Below are 19,479 nucleotides of genomic sequence, written 5' to 3'. Positions count from 1 at the left end.
TTTGATAAATAGAATTCTTAATTTTATCAAAGACTAATTTATCACTTTTTTTCTTTTGGGATTAAGTGCACGTTATGTCCTGCTTAAAAAATCTTTGCCTATCCAAGGCCATGAAAATATTCTCTTTTGTTTTCCTCTAGAAATTTGATTGTTTTAACTTTCACATTTAGATCTATTACCTACTCCAGATTAATTATTCTGTTTTTGATTCCACCTATTTTATAATAGAAACTAGCCATTTTACAGTTACAGAATCAAAATCTTACTTGGAATATGTTGGATTCAATCACATTAGCACAGTTTTTAAAAGTATCAATTGACATGAAATACCCATTCTTCCTTTTCTCTCTGCATGTTCGTTTGCTGGCATGTGATATCCATGGTAAAATACAAATATATTTATTTTTCTACAACTTTAGAGTAACTGATCTTTCAAGGAAAATAACACTAGATATTGAATTTGTTGTTTTAGACCTGTGCCCTATAATCTATAATTTCTTCACTAGACATTTAATCTAGAGAAAAAATGGAATATTTTGTAAAAAAGGGTAAGGTAAGAGGTATTAAAATGGTAGTGTGGGCTGTATTTGATCTGATGTTCTCAGACAATTAACCTCGATATTTCTTACCTTTACATTAATCCAGGAAAGAAGGGAAGGAGATATTTCATGGTTGGAGAGATTGCTCTGATTTTTAAGTCATGCTCCCTTTTTAATATCTTCCTTTTCTCTCAATCATAGTCACTTGAGGTGTTTGAAATTAATTGAGTTTAAAATTTCTTCTAGTTCTGACCTTCTTCTAAGATCTATAATCTATACAAGAAAGCATTTTAAAACATTATTTCAATTCTTTGAAACAAAGGTGAATCTCAAGAAACGAATCCTGCTTCTCTTCATAAGGTGTCACTGACATTGTACCTTTAGACAATTATATGACTTTATATTTTTTTGTCATTCTTTGTGTCTTAAATTTTGTCTGTAAAATGGGGAGAATAATAAATGCCATTGCACCTGTTTATCTTCCCGAAATGCTATGAGATAATATGAAATCTCATTTAACCTCCTGAGCTAAGTGCTTGATGCCACATTTTTGGAGGACCACAGACAAACAAAACCAGGTCCAAAAGAAAGCTCTCACTACGGTTAGGGAACTGACTGGTAGCATTTGTATAATAACTTATTCTGGATGTTCCCAGAAAGCTGAACTAGGACCTGAAACGGACAGTTTAGGAAATTTGAGTTCCACTACATTTAAGGAGGAACTTTTAAAGCATTACAGTTTTTCTGAAATGGAAAGACATAACTTCTGATTCTTGGAAGTGTCTAAGCAGAGGCTTACAACCCAAATAGGGAGATACTGAAGGAAATTCAAGTATCAGATAGCAGAGAAAGCAGAGATAAGATAGTTAAGATATCCTCTCCCATTCTAATATTCTAATTTCATCGGTTACAGGGATCATTTTTTTTACCCAGAACTGTTCTTGTGATGGTAAGATTCCAGGAATGATTGTATGTGGGAGCAATAAAGAGAACTCATGAAGGACCTTTCAGAAAGAGTAGCTAACACTTCTGTGCCACATTTATGGTCCTGAGTGTTAATGTTACAATTATGAATACATCTTTGTAGTCAGTGACTCCATTTCCATAGTTTTTAGTTAAAAAGTAAAAGTGGACTTTTTAGATTAAAAAAAAAGGTAAGGGGATAGAGGAATCAGTTTACTGTTATAAAGATAAAGAGGAACGTTGACATTCAGAGACAGCTTTCTGGCAGCTGGCAGACTCGGGGCAGGATTCTTTCTGAGACTGACATTTTGCTCTCCTTTAACTTCTTTATCTCCTACTGGAAAAACAGACCAGCAAGTTGGAATCTGATCTCAAAACTAAGAGTAGAACTTTACTAGCTGGTATTCTTAATTGAATGATAATTACTTAATAGTATCAAAATAAAGGCAAGTTTATAGCCATTCGAGTTAAAAATATGATTGCAGATATTGTTACTAATGTAAATATTTGATTTTGTTCATAGATAACCTATTATTCACATGTGAATTTTGATAAAATTTCAATTAACCAGACTCCTGCCATTTCCAAGTTTATATTTTATTTGTAATCTACCCCTTTTCATTTTGCACCACATAAAATGCTAGACTCTCTGAGGGAAAAAAACCCTTTAACAAAAATTCTAACTAGTGAAAAAATTTTAAACAGCATCTTTGTCAAAGAAAAGAGAATCTGAAGCAATAAAAACAAATTTGAAATTGTCATGTCTCAGTAAGCAATGTGATGAGGCTTGTTTTCAATACTGGTAGAAAACTATTTGAGATTGCCAGTAAAGCTTTGAATTTACAGAGTGCTTGGAAGGCTACAAAAGAAATAACCTTTAACTTTTACAGTCCAGTATATATGTGTGCTATATCAGTAACAGAATAGTTATGCTTTTACAAGATGTGTTATTTAAGAGAAAAGATGTCAATGGAAAACACTTAACGATTCATTTAAGCCTAAAACATATCAGGAAATTGGTTAGTTGTGGGAAGAGCAGGAGGGCAAATGATATGAAAGTGTTGATCAGAGTTTTCTTCTAAATTATAATTTTGACTTTTAGATGAGAAAGAAAAATGGGTTTATCTAATGATATAAAAAAATCCTAATGTATATGCTAGGTATGTATTTGTATGCATATGTATAGGTACCTTCTAAAATGTTACATCTGAATGTTTGGCATCATGTGTTTTTTTTTTTTAACCCTCTGAAAAGTCACATTAATTTTTTAATCGGTTAAATTTGTAAAATGCTTTGTATGAAAGGTACTGTCTAAATCTTTTATCTCTTTGATTACTGCATTAATGGAAATTGCAACTTTTCCTTGAAATTCCAATTGCAAAAGTTTTAGAAATGTTGATAGAAGATTGTAATTGTTAAGATGTTTCCTAGTATAATATCTTTAGAATTTTGGTTGAAATTTAATTTTTATGAATTAAGTATTGATTCATTAAAATCATATTAATTTATCAAACCATAAAATGGTTTGATTTACTTCTTTTTTCCTGATTCAGAGTTTGAATGTTTGTTTTCAAAGAAATAGCTTTGCAGTGAGTGGTATCCAAGGCAGCAGCAAGATATTCTGAAATCTAGAGCAGACTTATTCAGTAGAATTTTCTGTGCTGGAAATGTTCTTTATCTGTGCTGTCCAATATAAAAGCTACTAGCCACATGTTCTATTGAGTACTTGAAATGTGGTTGGGTGACTGAGAAACTAAATTTTTAAATTTTAATTAACTTAAATTTAAACTTAACTTGGCATATGTGGCTAGTGGCTACTGTACAGTACAGTATTAGAGATAGTATTAAGAATAGATTTAGAGCAGATCTTGACAAACTTTTTCTGTAAAGGACCAGATAGTGAATATTTTAGGCTTTGCAAGTCGTACGGTCTCTGTGGGGTTTTTTGACGGTTCTCAACTCTGCTGTTGTAGGACAAAAGCATCCAGAGACAACGCATAAATGAATGAGTTTGGCTGTGTTCCAATAAAACTTTATTTATGAATGCTGCAGTTCGAATCCTTGTAATTTTCAAGTTGCATGAAACAGTATTATTCTGATTTTTTTCAACCATTTAAAAGTGTAAAAATCCCTCTTAGGTCACAGGCTGTACAAAAACAGGTGATAAGCTGTAGTTTGCAGAACCTTGATCTAGAATGTCCATAAGTATCAAAGATAGAGATGTAAAAGTCCACGTGTTCATTTATTGAGTGATCATCACAAGTGGACACTAATTTGGAAGCTGAAGATATAGCAAAGTAGTAATAAAAAATAACATTCAACATCCTTTTACTCATGGAGTTTACATTCCGGTGCAGGAGACATATCTAAAAAATGAACAAATATATGTCAAGTGGTGACAATGAAGAAATCTTAGGAAGAAAAGTAAAGCAAAGTAAGAGAAAAGGAAGTGACAATGGAGGATGACATTTCACATTAGAGTAGTTAAGTAGAGCTTGTTTGATAAGGTGACTTTTGAGCACACACCTGAATGAAGAAAGTAAGTGGGTCAGGTGACTATTTAGAGGAAGAGGATTCCAGTCAGAAGGAAGGGCAAAAGCAAAGGCCCTGGGGCAGAAGCGTACTTCTCCTACTCAAACAACAGGAGAGTTGTAGAAAATTGATGAGATTTGTATTTCAACAACAAAAAAACCCACTTTGGAATTCTTCCTTCGTTGGCATCAAATATTTAAAAACAAGCATATTTCTATCAAAAGCAATATAAGGACCCTTCCTTCTTAACTTTCTGGAGCATTCTTTTTGGACAATAGCTGCCAACTGGTTAAAAAGACCCCAGTAGACACCATCAAATGGAAACTTTTTCAAAGCTTTTTTGGACTAAAGTATGAAGGAATTACAAAACGGTCCATTAAAAACTGAAAAGTTTTTGCTGCACTTAGAAATATTTAACAGGTTTCTGGTCTTTAGATGGGAATTCCTTTACCATCTATCTACTCCTGGACTTCATGTTTTTATAAAGACCCTTGAGTTTAGGGGAAAAAATGCATTCCAGTTTATTTTGTCCTTGTGTTTTAAGTATTTTTTAGTACCTAAGAAGAAACATCCATGTAGCCTGATTACAGATGGTGTTAATGTCTCCTTTAAGTTCTAAATACTCATGTAGTCAGAATCTCCTTTTTCTCTTGGAAACTGTACTCAGTTACTTCTGGTGTTATTCACAGCACACAAAGGCTGCTTGAAAAAAATACTGAGAGCTATTTAAATGTCATTGTCAGAGGTTTAAAAGGTTCAGGGGATCAGGACCTTTTTCCTTTAGGTCACCAAATCAAAAGCCATCTTACTGTGTAGTAACTAAAAGATGTTTTCACATGAAGATTGCTCATGTGAAACTTTTGAGATCGTTTTCTTTCTTTTTTTCCTGTTAAGAATCCCTTTAGTGTGCAGTTAAAAGTTTCACAGTTAGCTTTTTTAAACTAAAAAAAAAAAAAAGAAAGAAAAGAAAGAAAGAAAGAAAAGAAAAAAACTATCAAACTTACAGAAAAGTTGCAATACAGTACAAAAAACCTGTTTTTTTTCCGGAAATTTTGAGAGTATGTTGCTGACGTGAAATCCTCTCACCCTTGAATACTTTAGTGTGTATGTTCTACGTTCTCCTACATAACCACAAAACAACCATCCAAATCAGGAAATTAACACTGGTCCATTACTACCATTTAATCTTCAGGCCCCATTCAGATTTCTCCAGTTGTTTCTATAATGTCCTTGACTTCAGGAAGATTCAGCTCAGAATCACACACTGCATTTAGCTGTCACACCTCTTCAATCTCCTTCAGTCTTAAATAGTTCCTCAGTCTGTCATGACCTTGATGCTTGAGGATAAGCCAGTTATTTTATAAATTATCCCTCAGAGTTTATTTCCTCATGTTTTGCTTACTTGACAAGAATATCACAGAAGTGATACTGTGTTCTTTTCATAATCGGGAGCACATACTTTTCATTTGTCCTGTTACTGACGATGATCACTTTGCTCAGTTTTAGTAGTGTCTACCAGGCTCTCCACTATATAGTTTCTCTTTTCATCCTTGAAATAAGAAGTTATTTTGAGGAGAAGCACTTTGAAACTCTATAAATACTCCATTTGCTACTACACTTTCAATTTATTCACTTACTTATTAATGTCAATACGGACTCATGAATTTCTATTCTTTTTCAATACTATCGTTATGATTTTGATGCTCTTTTGTCTCAGATTTGGCCAGTGCAAACCCCTTCAAAATGATTTCTATATTCTCTTAGTTCTGCGAGCACTTCCTTGCTTTCTGGAACAACAAAATGTTCCAGACTCACCTGCACTTTCCCTGCCCCAGCCCTGGAGTCAGCCATTTCCCCAAGGAGTCTAGGTCATTTAAGTTGAGAATGAAATTTGGAAGATTATCTGTGTATGCTAGAAGCTGGGGTGGTGTCCCTCCTCCTAGGCGCTCTCAGTGGACAGGGCTAGAGAGTATATGTGTGTATACCTTATATATACACACATGTTTATGCCTATATTTTGTATCTATATATGGTAGAAGCTATGTGTTCCTGCCAATACTTCTGTTTCCAATATGGTACCACAGGTTTCTATATTTTTAACTCGCTTCTCTGACAGAGAAAAACCTGGGTCTCATTATCCTTATTACAGTTTTCGTATTTGATCAGTCCTCCTTTATATAACCAATCATCCATTGCCACTGCCATCCTCTCTTCAGAGAAGTTGCTCTCCTTGCCTCACTTGGGTTCTGACACCCTGTACCACAGCCACTGATCAGTGTGGACACTCTTTTCAGCTGTTGGGGTCTGACATCTCAGTGCAAGGATGCCCCTAATATGTAGATGCCCTCCACCCCACTCGAATTCTGGCACTTTGCGCTCCCATTCACAGAGGTTCTCCTCATTCCATTTGGGCTCCATGGTGCCAGCCCCCACTGTCTCTGTGTGGGTGCCTTGCTCACCCTGTTTAGTCTCTGAAACCGCACACCAGACCACCCCCAGGCATAGATGTCCCCTTCACTGTGCTCAGGCTCTGACTCCTCATCCCTTACTTGGATACCCTCTTCATCCCTCTCAGATGCTAATGCTCCAAGTCATGTAATTCTCCTGCATGGGTGCCCTTCTTATCCTGCTCAGGTTCTGACTTCCCATATTGGCTACCTTCATGTAGAATCCCTCCTGATCTCATTCAGAATGCCCACCCCACGCAGGCACACTCTTCATGCTGGTTGGTCTCCAGCAGCCTGCCCCGGCCTGTTCCCATTCCTGGCATGGACGTTCCTTTCCCCCATCTTGGGTTTTGACACCACGTACCAGGCTACCCCTTTGCTTACTTAAAAAATATGTGTATTTTCTCTGCCTTTATGCTTTGCTGCTAACATCTATTGGGTGACATGTTAAATTTTTAAATTAGTATAGACTGTACATATAGTGACTGTATTTTTCAAAACAAAAATTGGAATATGACTGAAGTGTAGTATAGAATATTTGAAAGTAGTTCTATCCTGAACAGTTTTGGGTATATAATCACTAGTAAAGAACAAAGGAGAGTTTCAATTTCGAGTAATGGAGGAACATGTCCTATTGAACCAAACTTCCAACAGATAACAAAATACAGATTCTGGACAAAATATAGAAAGGCTGTTACTTGCACGGATTGGAAAACAAACAAAAGCCAACCTTTTTTATGGTTTTTTTGCCCAAGGGAAGGCCTCAGTTTTAGCCTCAGGGTGACCAAAACACAGTTTTACTGGTTTAAAAAATCATGGCAATCATAGTACTGGGAAGTAAAGGGAGAAATCCTAGAATGTGTGTAAATTCTCTGGCTGGACTAAATCTTTAGCTAATCCTTGAACTACACATATATGGGTCACATCCTGAGCAATCCATCTGAGGCTAAAGTGACTGAGCAGAGATTTACGCTTCTGCAAGAACAACCAACTTGTCCCAGTTTCCCTGAGACTGTAAAAGTTCTGTAGTCTGGGGAAACCCTCAATCCCAGATATAGTGGGGCATTTGGTTACCCTAGCTGCTACCCACCACAAGTGACACAGAATTTGAGTTTATGTTAACTATACACTTTAAAAAGCAAAATAAACAAAGAAAAACTTCTATACTCTTGAAAGGAACATAACAGCTCCAGAAATTCTGTAACATATTTTTGTAATGTCCAGGGTACAACCCAAAATTATTTGGTCATATGAAGAAGCAAGAAAATGTGACTCATACCCAAGAGAAAAGGAAATCAAAGGTGCTGATCCCAAGTTGACATAGATTTTGGAATTGGAAGACAAGAATCTTAAATAGGTATAATGATTATACTCAAAGATGCAAAGGAAAATATGCTTATAATAATTAACAAATAGGAAATTTCAACAAAGAAACTATAAAAAAACAAAATGAAAATTCTAGAACTAAAAATTACATTATCTGAAATAAAAACTCATTGGACAGGCTTGACAACAAATTAAGATGACAGAAGAAAGAGTAAGTGAACTTGAGGATTTATCAATGAAAGTATTCAATCTGAACACCAGAAGAAAACATTGGAAGGAAAAAGAACAGAGAGAGCCTCAGGAAACTGTGAGAAAATACGAAAAAGTCTAACATACACGGAGTTGAAGACCTAGAAGAAAAAGGAGCAAGAAAATGGAAGAGAAAAAGTATTCCAAAAAACAGTGGCTGAAAATTTCTCAGGTTTGATGAAAAATATAATTTTATAGATAAGTTCTGTAGACCCAAGTGAGATAAATTCAGATAAAATCACACCTAGGCATATCATAGTCAAACTGCTGAAAACCAAAGGTAGAGAGAAAATCTTGACAGCATTTAGAGAAAAAAAAATACATATGGGAAAACATCAGTACAAATGTTCTCATCAGAAACAATAGAAGCTGGAAGATAGTGGAATGCTGTCTTTAAAGGGCTGGAAGAAAACTGTCAACCCATCATTCTATGTCAAGTAAAAATATCCTTCAAAATTGATGGCAAAAATAAAGATATTTCCAGAAAAATGAAAACTAAGCAAAGTTGTCACTTACACAGTTGCCCAACTAGAAATACTAAAGAAAGCTCTTTACTAAACAAAGACAACACCAGGTAGGAATTCAGATCTTCATGAAAAAATAAAAAGTACCAGAAAGTTTACGTATGTGGGTAAATATAAAGTACTAATTTTTTCATCTTAATCACTTTAAAATATAATTGCTGTCTAGATGATTCCTTTTATTCTCCTTGAGGCACCTTTTAGGGAGGATATAGGGAAAAAAATAGTCCAGCTCCGAAGAGGAAATCAGTTGCTAAGTCTTCCAAAACGATGTCTTTATTTAATTGAGAATGCTCAAATCTGAAAAAAATTTACTCTAAGTAGCTAATATTTATAATCCTTTTCTTTTCAGATATAAAACCAAATGTGGAACTGAAAAGCACTCAGGAGCAGTCTGTGCCCACAGGTAATGTCAGGTCTTTCCTCTCTAAAAATATACCTTTAGTGAATAGACCGAAGAAGGAGGAATATTGTGATTGCAGTAAAAATGTGTTGGGAAATGTGTTGGGGAAAACAAATATGATTGTCTCTTCTTGATACAAAGATAACCCATCTATTTAGATCACATGAGTTCCTTAGCATCACGGAGCCAAATCATACCACCTAATGTTAATCGCTGTTTTCTTTCTCTTCTAAAATTTTTTCAACTGATTGGTTTCAATAAACAGTTTTTGTTGAACAATACAGTAACTTATATTTGAACAACCTGTGCTTTTCACTCAAGAATGGTGGTCAGCAAGCTTTTTTTGGTAAAGGGCCAGATAGTAAATATTTTAGGCTTTGCAGGCTGTATATGGTCTCTGTTACATATTTCTCTGTCTATTTTTTACAACCCTTTAAAAATGTAAAAACCTGGGACCATACGAAAACCGGCCATGTCTGCATTTGGGCCTCGGGTCACCGTTTGCTGACCCCCTGCTCCAGAATAAACTATAAACATTTAAAATAATCTATTTCCTAAGAATAACTTCTGTGTTTTCTCCATTGATTAACTCATTTGAATCAAAGCTAATTTACCACTTAAATGCCTTGTTGTGTTACTGTAACCCTATGTTTTAGTTGAAACTGTACCTCATACTGGTTGTTCAGGTGCGCACTGTATGCCCATCATTTCAGGCCTGAGAAAAGTAAACTATTATTTAGAGCAGTATTTTAGAGTCCTTGTGTCTTAGAGTACATGTTATAATATGCAGAAATTAGAAACTTTACCGATAAATCAAAACCTGAGTCCATGATGACCACATTTTCAGGACCTCTTAATCATGGATTTTATGAGATCTATTTCCATTTCACTCCTACATTCCAGTAAAAGTCCTGCTTCGTGTGTTCAGTCCTGCCTGCAGCTAAAAGGATCCACTAGAGTTTCTAGTCACCTCTCCTACTTCAGCCCCTCCTTAGCGCCACAGGATTCCGTGTCTTTGACTATTTGTTGCATATAATAGGTTCTCAGTAAATATTTTATTGAATGTTGGAGAGGAGTTTGGTAGGAAGTGGGTATCTTTTCTGTTCATTTCTTTTGTTATCATCTTTTTGTTAAGCTCTCATGTTTAGATATGAAATAATTCCAGCTACATTGTTCCTTCTTCCTTCCTTCTAATATTATCAATATTTATTATAAAAATTATATTTTTGCTAAACTCCATTTTTAATAAGTTTGCTGTTTTACTTAACCATGCTTTTGTTATGTCTACTGCCTTTTACTTGCATATGCTTTGTATTTCCCTTAATCTCTTGTCCAAGTCTACATTACAGACTTGTATTACCTCTTGTCTAAGTCTCACATTATAGTTGTGGGCTTGTCTTATTGACATCTGCGAAGTATAAGCTCTTTGAAGACTTACGGAATTATGACATTCCTATCTGTAGCCCTGTCAACATTTAGTAAATGTTTGAAGAAGTAAAGGAACTTAGGGGCCAATATGTTTTCCACAGAATTACATTCATAATGTGAACAGAAAGGGAAAATAGAGTTTGGTATACAGAAGCTTACAGGCTTTCTCTCAGGAAAGCATCTTTCCCAAATTGAATTATGCCAGTATTTTCAGACTTTATTTGAAACTTTGTTTCAGACTTTATTTGTTATCACTATACATTAATATTAATAATATTTATATTAATTATGCTGTATATTATAATTATATTAATAGGTATAATTATATATTATATTAATATTTCTTGCTTATAACTAGCAATGGCATCCTACTGAATATTGTGAGGTATACCGAAGGAGAGAGAATTTCTATGCAGAAGAAACTTAAGTGCATTTTAACTCAGGCGAAAGAAATATTCAAGAAAATTATGTCTAATGGAAAAGCACATGAACCCTGGGCATATTTCTAAACCTCAAGAGGTTTCACATAGAGCCTACTTGGGGTATGTAAAAGGGATATCATCCATCACTAAGGGATTGGGTGAAGCTGAAATGGGAGTCTTAATACATGTTTATAAAAATCCTTTAAAATTGACTGTATCATTAAAATTCTTTTTATCTCCTAGAAGGTTCAGTGCTTTTGAATGACTACGATTTAACCAAACCTCATGAAACAGAAAATGTGGATGGTGCAGAAGGCCCAGCCAATGAAGATGAAGACATAGGAGGTGAGCCATAGTGTACAAACCAGAAACTAGAGATACGGTTGAGGCTCAATTTGGAGAAGAAATCAGGAAATATGCAAGGAAACTTGCATTTGTGGGTTGAGTTGGGAGAAATTCAGTATTGTTCACTTAACAGATATTTGCATTTAATCATTTGCTACAGGATAATAGCAAATTTTGAGAATTTAAGGTGCCTATTCAGTGTGCAAGTTATACTAACTTCATATTTCAATAATGTGTTTATTTTACTCTTTTCCATCATGAAAATTCTTGTTCGTTAGGAAAGGTTTGTCTGGGATGTTTTCCACCAGTTCTCCAATTCTCCAGACACCAACTGGGCATCCAACAATTCAATTCAATTCTTACGCTAGCTTCTAGAATTGGTGCAGAACCCACAGGTTAAGGGTTCAGTCTCACAAGACTGCCCTCCCTTCAGACAACAGTTGGAAGTACCAGGTCCCCAGATTACCTGCACTTCTGTTTAACTTGACTGCAAATTCAGGATTGCCCACAACCACCCCTCAGGTTAGATAATTTGCTAGAATGACTCACAGAACTTAAGAAAGTACGTTACTTACTATTACTGGCTTGTTGTAAATGACACAACTCAGGAAAAGCCAAATGGAAGAGATGTGTGGAGCAAGGTATGGGCTGGGAGGGTGTGGAGTTTCCATGCCCTCTGTGGGGGCACCACCCTCCCAGCACCTTGATGTCCTCGCAGAAGCTCTCTGAATCTTACAGTTCAAGAGCTTTAATAGAGTTTAATATCCAGTCCTCCCTCCCCTTCCTGGAGGTTGGTGGATGAGGCTGAAAGTTCCAGCCCTCTAATCACTTGGTCTTTCTGGTGACCAGCCCTTCCTGAGGCTGTCTAGGGGTTCCACACTAAGTCACCTCAGTAGCATAAACTCAGGTGTGATTGAAAGGGGCATGTTATGAAGAGCAAAAGACACTCTTACCACTCAGGAAATTCCAAGGGTTTTAGGAACTCTGTGCCAGGAACCTGAGACAAAGACCAAATATATATTTTGTCTTTGACCATGAATCTCTTACAGCAAAAGGATCATAAAAGTCAAAAGATACTGGCACATTACTAGAGTCACATTCAGTCTGTAATAATTAGTCCAGTCTATCATCACTTCATATCATCAGACACATGAAAATGTCTCCCAGGGTGAGACCAGTCAGATTTGCAGGCTTCCATTTGATCTTGTCAGCTTCCAGAGAAAGCCGTGGTCTAAGCAATACATGGTTTCAACTTCTCTAGCATCCCTTATTCCCTTTCTCTGAGCCCCTCTTGAGATTGTAATATAAATTGGATTTCCTCTATTACATAACCCATTGATTCATTCCTTTACCCTTAACTACTATTCCTCCTTCTCTCCATTTATTTATACCTAAATTTTTCCACCTCTGAGAGGAGCTTTAGATTCAGCCACTGTGCTGGTCTAGATTTCAGGCAATAATACTAGTCTAGTAATTACTTCCCCTTCAGTTCACTTCTATTCCGATACATAGAGTTACTTAGGTACAGAACGAGTGGGCTATTTTTACCGCCAAGCAATAGCTGCATTCAGTGTTAACCTCGGTTTTGCCAAATGGAGTGAAGGCACAGCCCACCCTTTCAGGCCTTTAGGAATTCTGACATAAGGGTTTAAATCTATAGTTACAGTTTCTTGCTTAGGAATCATCTCTATTTATGGCTCTTGTAGTTATGCCCCAGTCCTGTGACCACAGGGCATCAGATAGGAAAGAGAAAGTTGAGATATGTGGGGAAGGAAAAAAAAGTACAGTTATCATACTAGTCTTTTCTCCCCTTGGGAAGAACCATGTCATTATCTTCCTCCCATGGGAAAATTGCACAGTCATACTAGCAGCCTGTCCCCACCCCCTCTTCCCCAGATCCACCAGAGGGACAGAGGGATCTGTCTAGTGAGGACAGCACTGCCATAGCCCCTCTTATGTTGAGTGTGAACACACACTCATGAAGACATGTAAACCAGCCCTTCCTGTCTACATCTCCCCCTGTTCTAAACAACCCATGTTTCCACTGCCTAGTCCAGTTCTCTGTGAAACTGTTATTCTCAGGAGAATCTCTCTCTGCTCACTCATTGTTTGACATCATGAGTTGTAAAGTATGTCCCTTGGTCTGAAAAAATGTGATTTGGTGATCCAGACTGGTGCAATATCTTCTGTTTCAGTTCTTTTATAGCACACTGGTCATTTGCATCTACCACCAGGTAAGCAAAGCCCAGTCCAGAGTCAGTGTCTATTCTGTGCAAAGCCATGTGTAGCCCCACTAGGCTACTGGCATTCGTTCAGGGTAATCCACTTGCCAGCTATGTGTGAGGTCTTCCCCTGAGGAATCTCCCCCATTGCCATCTACAGCCTCTATTTCTTCTAGAACAGTTCTTGTTGGCATTTTGAGCCACAGAAGGTGCAAAAGCCATATGTCCAGATTCAGCCCTCTGTGCTGCTTTGGTCCCCAAATGTCTATCTGTTTCATGGACCCAGGTGCCCTCTTCAAGTTAATACACTGTAATATGCACTTGTTATTGGTCACTGTGCAAACCTGGAAGGGGGTTCTTCTGATGGGCATCAACCTGTCCTACTTTAATGTACTCCTCAAATTCCCATAGTGATTTCTATAGGACTCTGCCCCATATGGGCATCCCTTTAATAGATCAGATTTCCATTGCCCTCTGCCTGTCAATATTGGCAGGCTATTTGCCATCACTCATGAGTCAGATAAAAACCAAAACATAGAGGCTTTTATTATTGTCCAATTCTTCCATCACTGCTGGGAAAACAGCTTGTAATTCATCCCACCAAACCATTTGTTTTTACTTCTTCAATTGGAGTGGTAGTCTTCCAAACCAGATATTGGCCATTCGCCATGGAACTGCCATCCATGAACCAAGCAGCTCTTTGTTGGTCAGTCGAGAGCTGTTTATAGGGCACTGTCCAAGTAATGATAGAATCCAGCAGCTCCTCGCACAGTTCCAAAGTCAGTACTGGGAAAAAGGGGGCTCTTTACTTGTGAGCATCTCCTTTTTGCATTCCCTGTGTAGCATAATCTTGTATAAACCATTTCTATTTGATTATGGAACTCGTCTGGGCACTGGTCTCCCCATTAGAGCATTTTTATGACATCACCTAAGACATCATGGATATTTCAGATATTAAGGTTATTTTTTGTCCTGCAATCATAAGGGCAGTTTCAGTTAATGTCTGATGTTAGCCTGCTAATTGCCTCTCAAATAGAAATTCTCTATTCCATCATCCCAATAATTGTCCTTGGGAAGCGCTTGCAGGCTTTTGCCATGAGCCCCAATCTATGCTCCATGTAGAGCTATCACACGGAATTTGTCCGCACCAGCACTCCAGCTTCTCTTCTCTGCTGTGTGGACTTGGGCAATCTTAGCCATTCCCTTATAGCATGTCCAATTAATATTGCTAGAAGGATAGATTTACATGCCTCTTGTTTTACAGAACCAGTTCCCTAGTCAGATAAAACGTCCATCCCCATGACACATTCAGGTAAAGGAGATAAGTCCACTTCAGCCATGCCAGTTTTCCTCCAGACTTTCACCTTAATCCATCAGCCTTTGTATTCCTGACTGTAACCTGCATTAGGACATCATCAACAGGTTTTGGTTTTACAATATTAGGTAAGAGAGATGTTCCCTAGTCAGACATACTGTCCATTCTCATAGAACATTCTGGTAAAGGAGACACAACTTCTTTATATAGCCTGTTTAAAACATCCCAATTTTCATCCAAACCTCCACCTTAATCCTATCAACCTTGCATTTCGATATTCTGTCAATCTAATTGAAGCCCCTTTTAGGGCTTCACTAACAAGTTTGGGTACCACAGGGCATGAGGCACCCATGTCAGGGAGTTCCAGAAACTTTTCTCCTCCACTCCCTGACCATTTTACCCTTTCATGTACAAAGGGCTTTGGGACTTTAGTGAGAGGTTGAGTCAAGGGACCCTGGTTCTTTTGTCATGACAAAGATTAATCTGTCTGACTACTGCCCTGGACAGTTTCTGGTCAGATTTCTCATTGCAGTCTTTGCCCTCTGGATTTTTATTTTCCTCTACACTGGAGTGAATAGAGTGGACTTATTTGGGGCCTTTTAATGTAAGGGAACAAACAGTGGGTCCCTTTGGTCCACCCAACCTTCCATAGTGCTGTATTACTAACACCTTTGTTTCAACTCCATCAATGTCCATTTTATTTATTCCATTTAATAACTATCTAAATATTTTCACCCTGCTGAGGTGAGTCCTTTGACTCTCCCCTTTGTTTTTCTTCTTTATTTTGATCCTATCAATGTTTCCTTTATTCATCTTATTTCTTAGTAACCATTTACAATTTTCCACCTTGCTGAAATGGTTCCCTTGACTCTCCCTTCTCCCTCTCCTCATTTTCTTGTTAATTAACCTAATGTTTTTATTAGCATCTAAAAGACCCAAGAAGGGAAGCTGAGATAGAAGATTCAATAAGGCTTCTCTGACTGTTGCTTGATTTTGCAGCAGTGATGTTGACTGGGATCCCCACGCAAAAAAGTTCTGCTGTTTTGTGTTTTCTTAGCTTCTCTCTGTCTCTTTGGCTTCTATTCTTCACAGGGCCAATTATATTAACTGTATTTTCTTATTTTCTGTATTTTTGGTACTTTGATGTTTGGGAGTCTTACAGACTCAAAGAAAGACACCCTTCCCAGGGATGGCCAGTTCTTAGGGATAGCAAAGGGCATGGCCAGGAACACGTTTTTCATATAGAAACCAATCAATTTAGAGTTTGTACCCCCTGCCCCCCAACCATCTCCCTATCTAAATCTCATGCACTAGCTAATATTTCCCCTGCTGGAAAACAACCCAGGGCAAGTACCAGACAACTAGAGACCACTCCTGTGTCCTGAAGCCTGCTGAAGTTATTCAGACCCTCCAATGCTAAACTATTTATCCTGCCTACTTTGCCTTTTCTCAGAAATTCCACTAAAGACTCTAGCCTGGGATTTCCCTTCTTCTTTTCTGCATCCTGACTGACACTGGTGCTTCCCCCTGTGACCCTGAGTGGTATGTGGTGACCCCCTCTGTGGGCTCTGTGGGTGTAATAAACTCTTCCTTCCATGCCTTGTTCTCAACTCCTCCTGTGGCTACACCAACTTTACCATACTCTCCAACATGTACATGCTTAGAACATCCCCTTAATCCGCAGCATTTACCATGACCTGGGTAATAGACCTATTCAGTGAGTGAATATCTTGGTTTTCATAAAGCCAATCCCATATGGCTTATATATGAAACATGTCAGCTGCTTCATCTGGGTTGTTCTGCTTGGCATTTATAGAGGGAGTTGGACAGTCCTCCTTCTCAGCGTAGACAGACTTACGGTGGTTTTTATCCAGACCATCAGGCTGGCTATTCCCTCAGGAAAAACCTGCTGTATGTCTGTATCATGTATAACCAGCTGCGATCATTTCCTAGTGAGCTGTGGGTCCTGTATCAACCCAATCATGCCCTTCCACTCTGTAGCATTCAAAACTAAAGACCATGCCCCTAAATTCATCACTCTCACTATCCATTTTAGTGAAGGTTCTTCAGGAAGCTGACGATACTGAGTTACCAAATGAGACAACTCCTTCACACCATCCCCCTGGCTTCGGTAGTTTCTTGGTCTTGCCCTCCCCCTGCATGAACTACCTTCTTGATGACCAGAAGTCTTAGAGGTACTCTGCTGTTCCCACGTAATTTTTCCCTTTGGGAAGCTCTGAGCCTGGTGTCTGAAGCACAGAGCAACTGAAATCTGAGCTTAGTCCATCGTTAAGGCCTGACCCAGAACTCTCTTTTCATTTCATTTTAGCTATTGCAGATAACAGCAACCAAAGAATTGTACATTTCACTTTTTTCTTATTAGTTTGCATTTCCTTACATATCCAGTAAGTCAACTTCCCAAGAGTTGGATCCATCTCTGAATACCCTTGGTAATTTTAACTTTAGTAACTGATCACAGTGCAACTGCTGCTCCATAACATAGGTGACCATGTGGACAAGGATCAGAAATTCTTCATTCTCTGTTTTTTCTTCCAAACGACATGTTTCCATGAGCCAGGACTGTTCTAGCAAATCCCACTCCTGACACCTATTCTTTGATTTCCAACACCAACAACTGATTCTCCAGACACCAATTCACCATCAATACAACTCTGATACTAACTTCTAGAGTTAGTGCAGAACCAACCCACAGGTTAAGGGCTCAGTCCCACAAGACAGCCCTCACTTCAAACACCAGTTGGAAGTACCAGGTCCCCAGATTACCTGCACTTTTGTCCAACTTGACTACAAATTCAAGATTTCCCACAACCACCCCTCAGGTTAGATAATTTGCTAGAATGACACAGAACTTAAGAAAGCACATTACTTACTGTTACTGGTTTATTGTAAAGGATTCAACTGAGGAAAAGCCAAAGGGAAGAGGTGTGTAGGGCAAGGTATGAGCTGGGAGGGTGTGGAGTTTCCATGCCCTCTGTGGGGGCACCACCCTCCTAGCACCTTGATGTCCTCACCAGAAGCTCTCTGAATCTTAACGGTTCAAGAGTTTTTATAGAGCTTAGTATCCAGTCCTTCTTCCCCTTCCTGTTGGTGGGTTGGTGGGTGGGGCTGAAAGTTCCAACCCTCTAATCACTTGGTCTTTCTGGTGACCTGAGGCCGTGTAGGGGCCTCACACTAAGTCACCTCAGTAGCATAAACTCAGGTGTGATAGAAAAGGGCTTGTTTTGATTAGCAAAAGACACACCTGCCACTCAGGAAATTTCAAGGGTTTTAGGAACTGTGTAAGGAATTGGGGACAAAGACTAAATATATTTTTGTATTTTACCACAGTTTGGAAAGTTCATAGAAGTAGAAAGAAAAAAGAAAAGCCCACTTCGGTCCTACCACCCAAATGTAGTCTGTATAGCACTACGGCATACTTCCAGGCTTTTTTATTTTTTTATTTTTTGGTGAATTTCAAGCACTATATTTATATTAACATTACAGAAATTTATGCCAATATTTATATTGACAAATCTTATCACTATTGCTTTCTGAATATCACTCAGCTCTCATCTTACTGTCATTTCTTCTGAGAGATTTTCCTTGACAACCCAGTCTCTATTTTGACACAGTAGCCTATTTTGATTCTCTGCCTGCCACTTGCAACGGATAATTTTAGAGTTTTGTTTATTTGCTTATTGTGTCTCTCACTCCACCCTTCATGACCCAGAATCTTGAGCTTTCTTTTTCACTCTAGGTATTTGCTGACCTAGAATAGTACTTGGCCCATAGTAGATGTGCAATAAATATTTGTTAAGTTAAAAAAAATTTCACATACCCCCCAACATTTTTTCCTTAAAGGAAGAAAAGAAAAAGACAAAAATCATTTCCCAGGATCTTCTCCTTTTGTCTTAGATTCTTAAGGGACCAAGAAATGGAGTTCTATGTCTAAAACTTCTGAGATTCAAATCACAGCTTCAACTAACATTCCAGCTCTGCCTAGCTATACATTACTTTGTACCAGTTCTTAACCACAGAGACTGAAAAATGCTGCCTGGCACAGGATGTGGTCATTTGTGCTGAGGAAAGGCATATGGTGTTCTACCAGCTTCATGCAACTTTTTGAAGGTGACATCCCTGGAGACACACTCAGAATGAGGCAGATGATAACTGTGCCTTTGGCTTGCACATTTCTGAGTTAGGTTTCTACATTCTGGTAGGTAACACCATGAAGTTTAGGTTTAAAATAATGATCCCTTTACAACTTTTGGTCTGGGAATTTATAATTTATGTTAGAATTTGCTCTGGGTTCCGAAGTAGCCTAAGAGTTTTATGTTTTTGGGTAGTCGGGGGGAAAAACAGATTAAATACTCAAATAGAGACAAGAAACCAAATAGTTCCATTCAACAATAAGAATTGAAAACAAATGTTGTAAAAAGCCATGTGGTGCAGCACATCCCTAGGAACCCACACAATAGGTTCCTGGCCTCTGTGTTTGGACCCTGCTTCAGAAGTGCTTCCAAGGGTCACCTTCAGCTGCTATGACATCTATGCCGTTTCTATCACCTTACCTCCAACTCCCTGTCCATAGATTAATGGTGTATCTGTGGGCTTCCTTAGTTGTTAGGGGTCTGGGAGTGTCATGGAGTTCGTGGTAGAGACTAGGAGATATAGCCAATCATTCTAAATAATTTGGGAAAGACAAGAAACAGTTCTTTCCACTAAGCCTGACTTAGAAATGAATAGGCTAACTTTAGCATTGAAAGA

The 19,479-nt window shown here is 37.9% G+C and overlaps 1 protein-coding gene across 3 annotated transcripts in view; it reads left to right on the top strand.

The window, feature by feature from the left end:
* IKZF3 (IKAROS family zinc finger 3) overlaps positions 1-19,479 on the top strand; it is a 79,439-nt gene that overhangs the window by 11,846 nt on the left and 48,114 nt on the right. For 2 of the 3 annotated variants that reach the window (XM_010991813.3, XM_031468193.2), the window contains exons 2-3: positions 8,930-8,983; positions 11,074-11,175. In XM_010991813.3, the coding sequence (XP_010990115.1) occupies positions 8,930-8,983; positions 11,074-11,175 (156 nt within the window). Of the gene's footprint in view, positions 1-8,929; positions 8,984-10,766; positions 10,951-11,073; positions 11,176-19,479 lie in introns of all 3 variants that reach the window. The other variant, XM_064496042.1, reaches the window with a different exon arrangement.

Source organism: Camelus dromedarius, chromosome 16, assembly GCF_036321535.1.
Source record: "Camelus dromedarius isolate mCamDro1 chromosome 16, mCamDro1.pat, whole genome shotgun sequence".
NCBI lineage: Eukaryota > Metazoa > Chordata > Mammalia > Artiodactyla > Camelidae > Camelus > Camelus dromedarius.
Note: the sequence above shows the minus strand (reverse complement) of the source record. Positions and strands in the feature narration are given on the sequence as shown.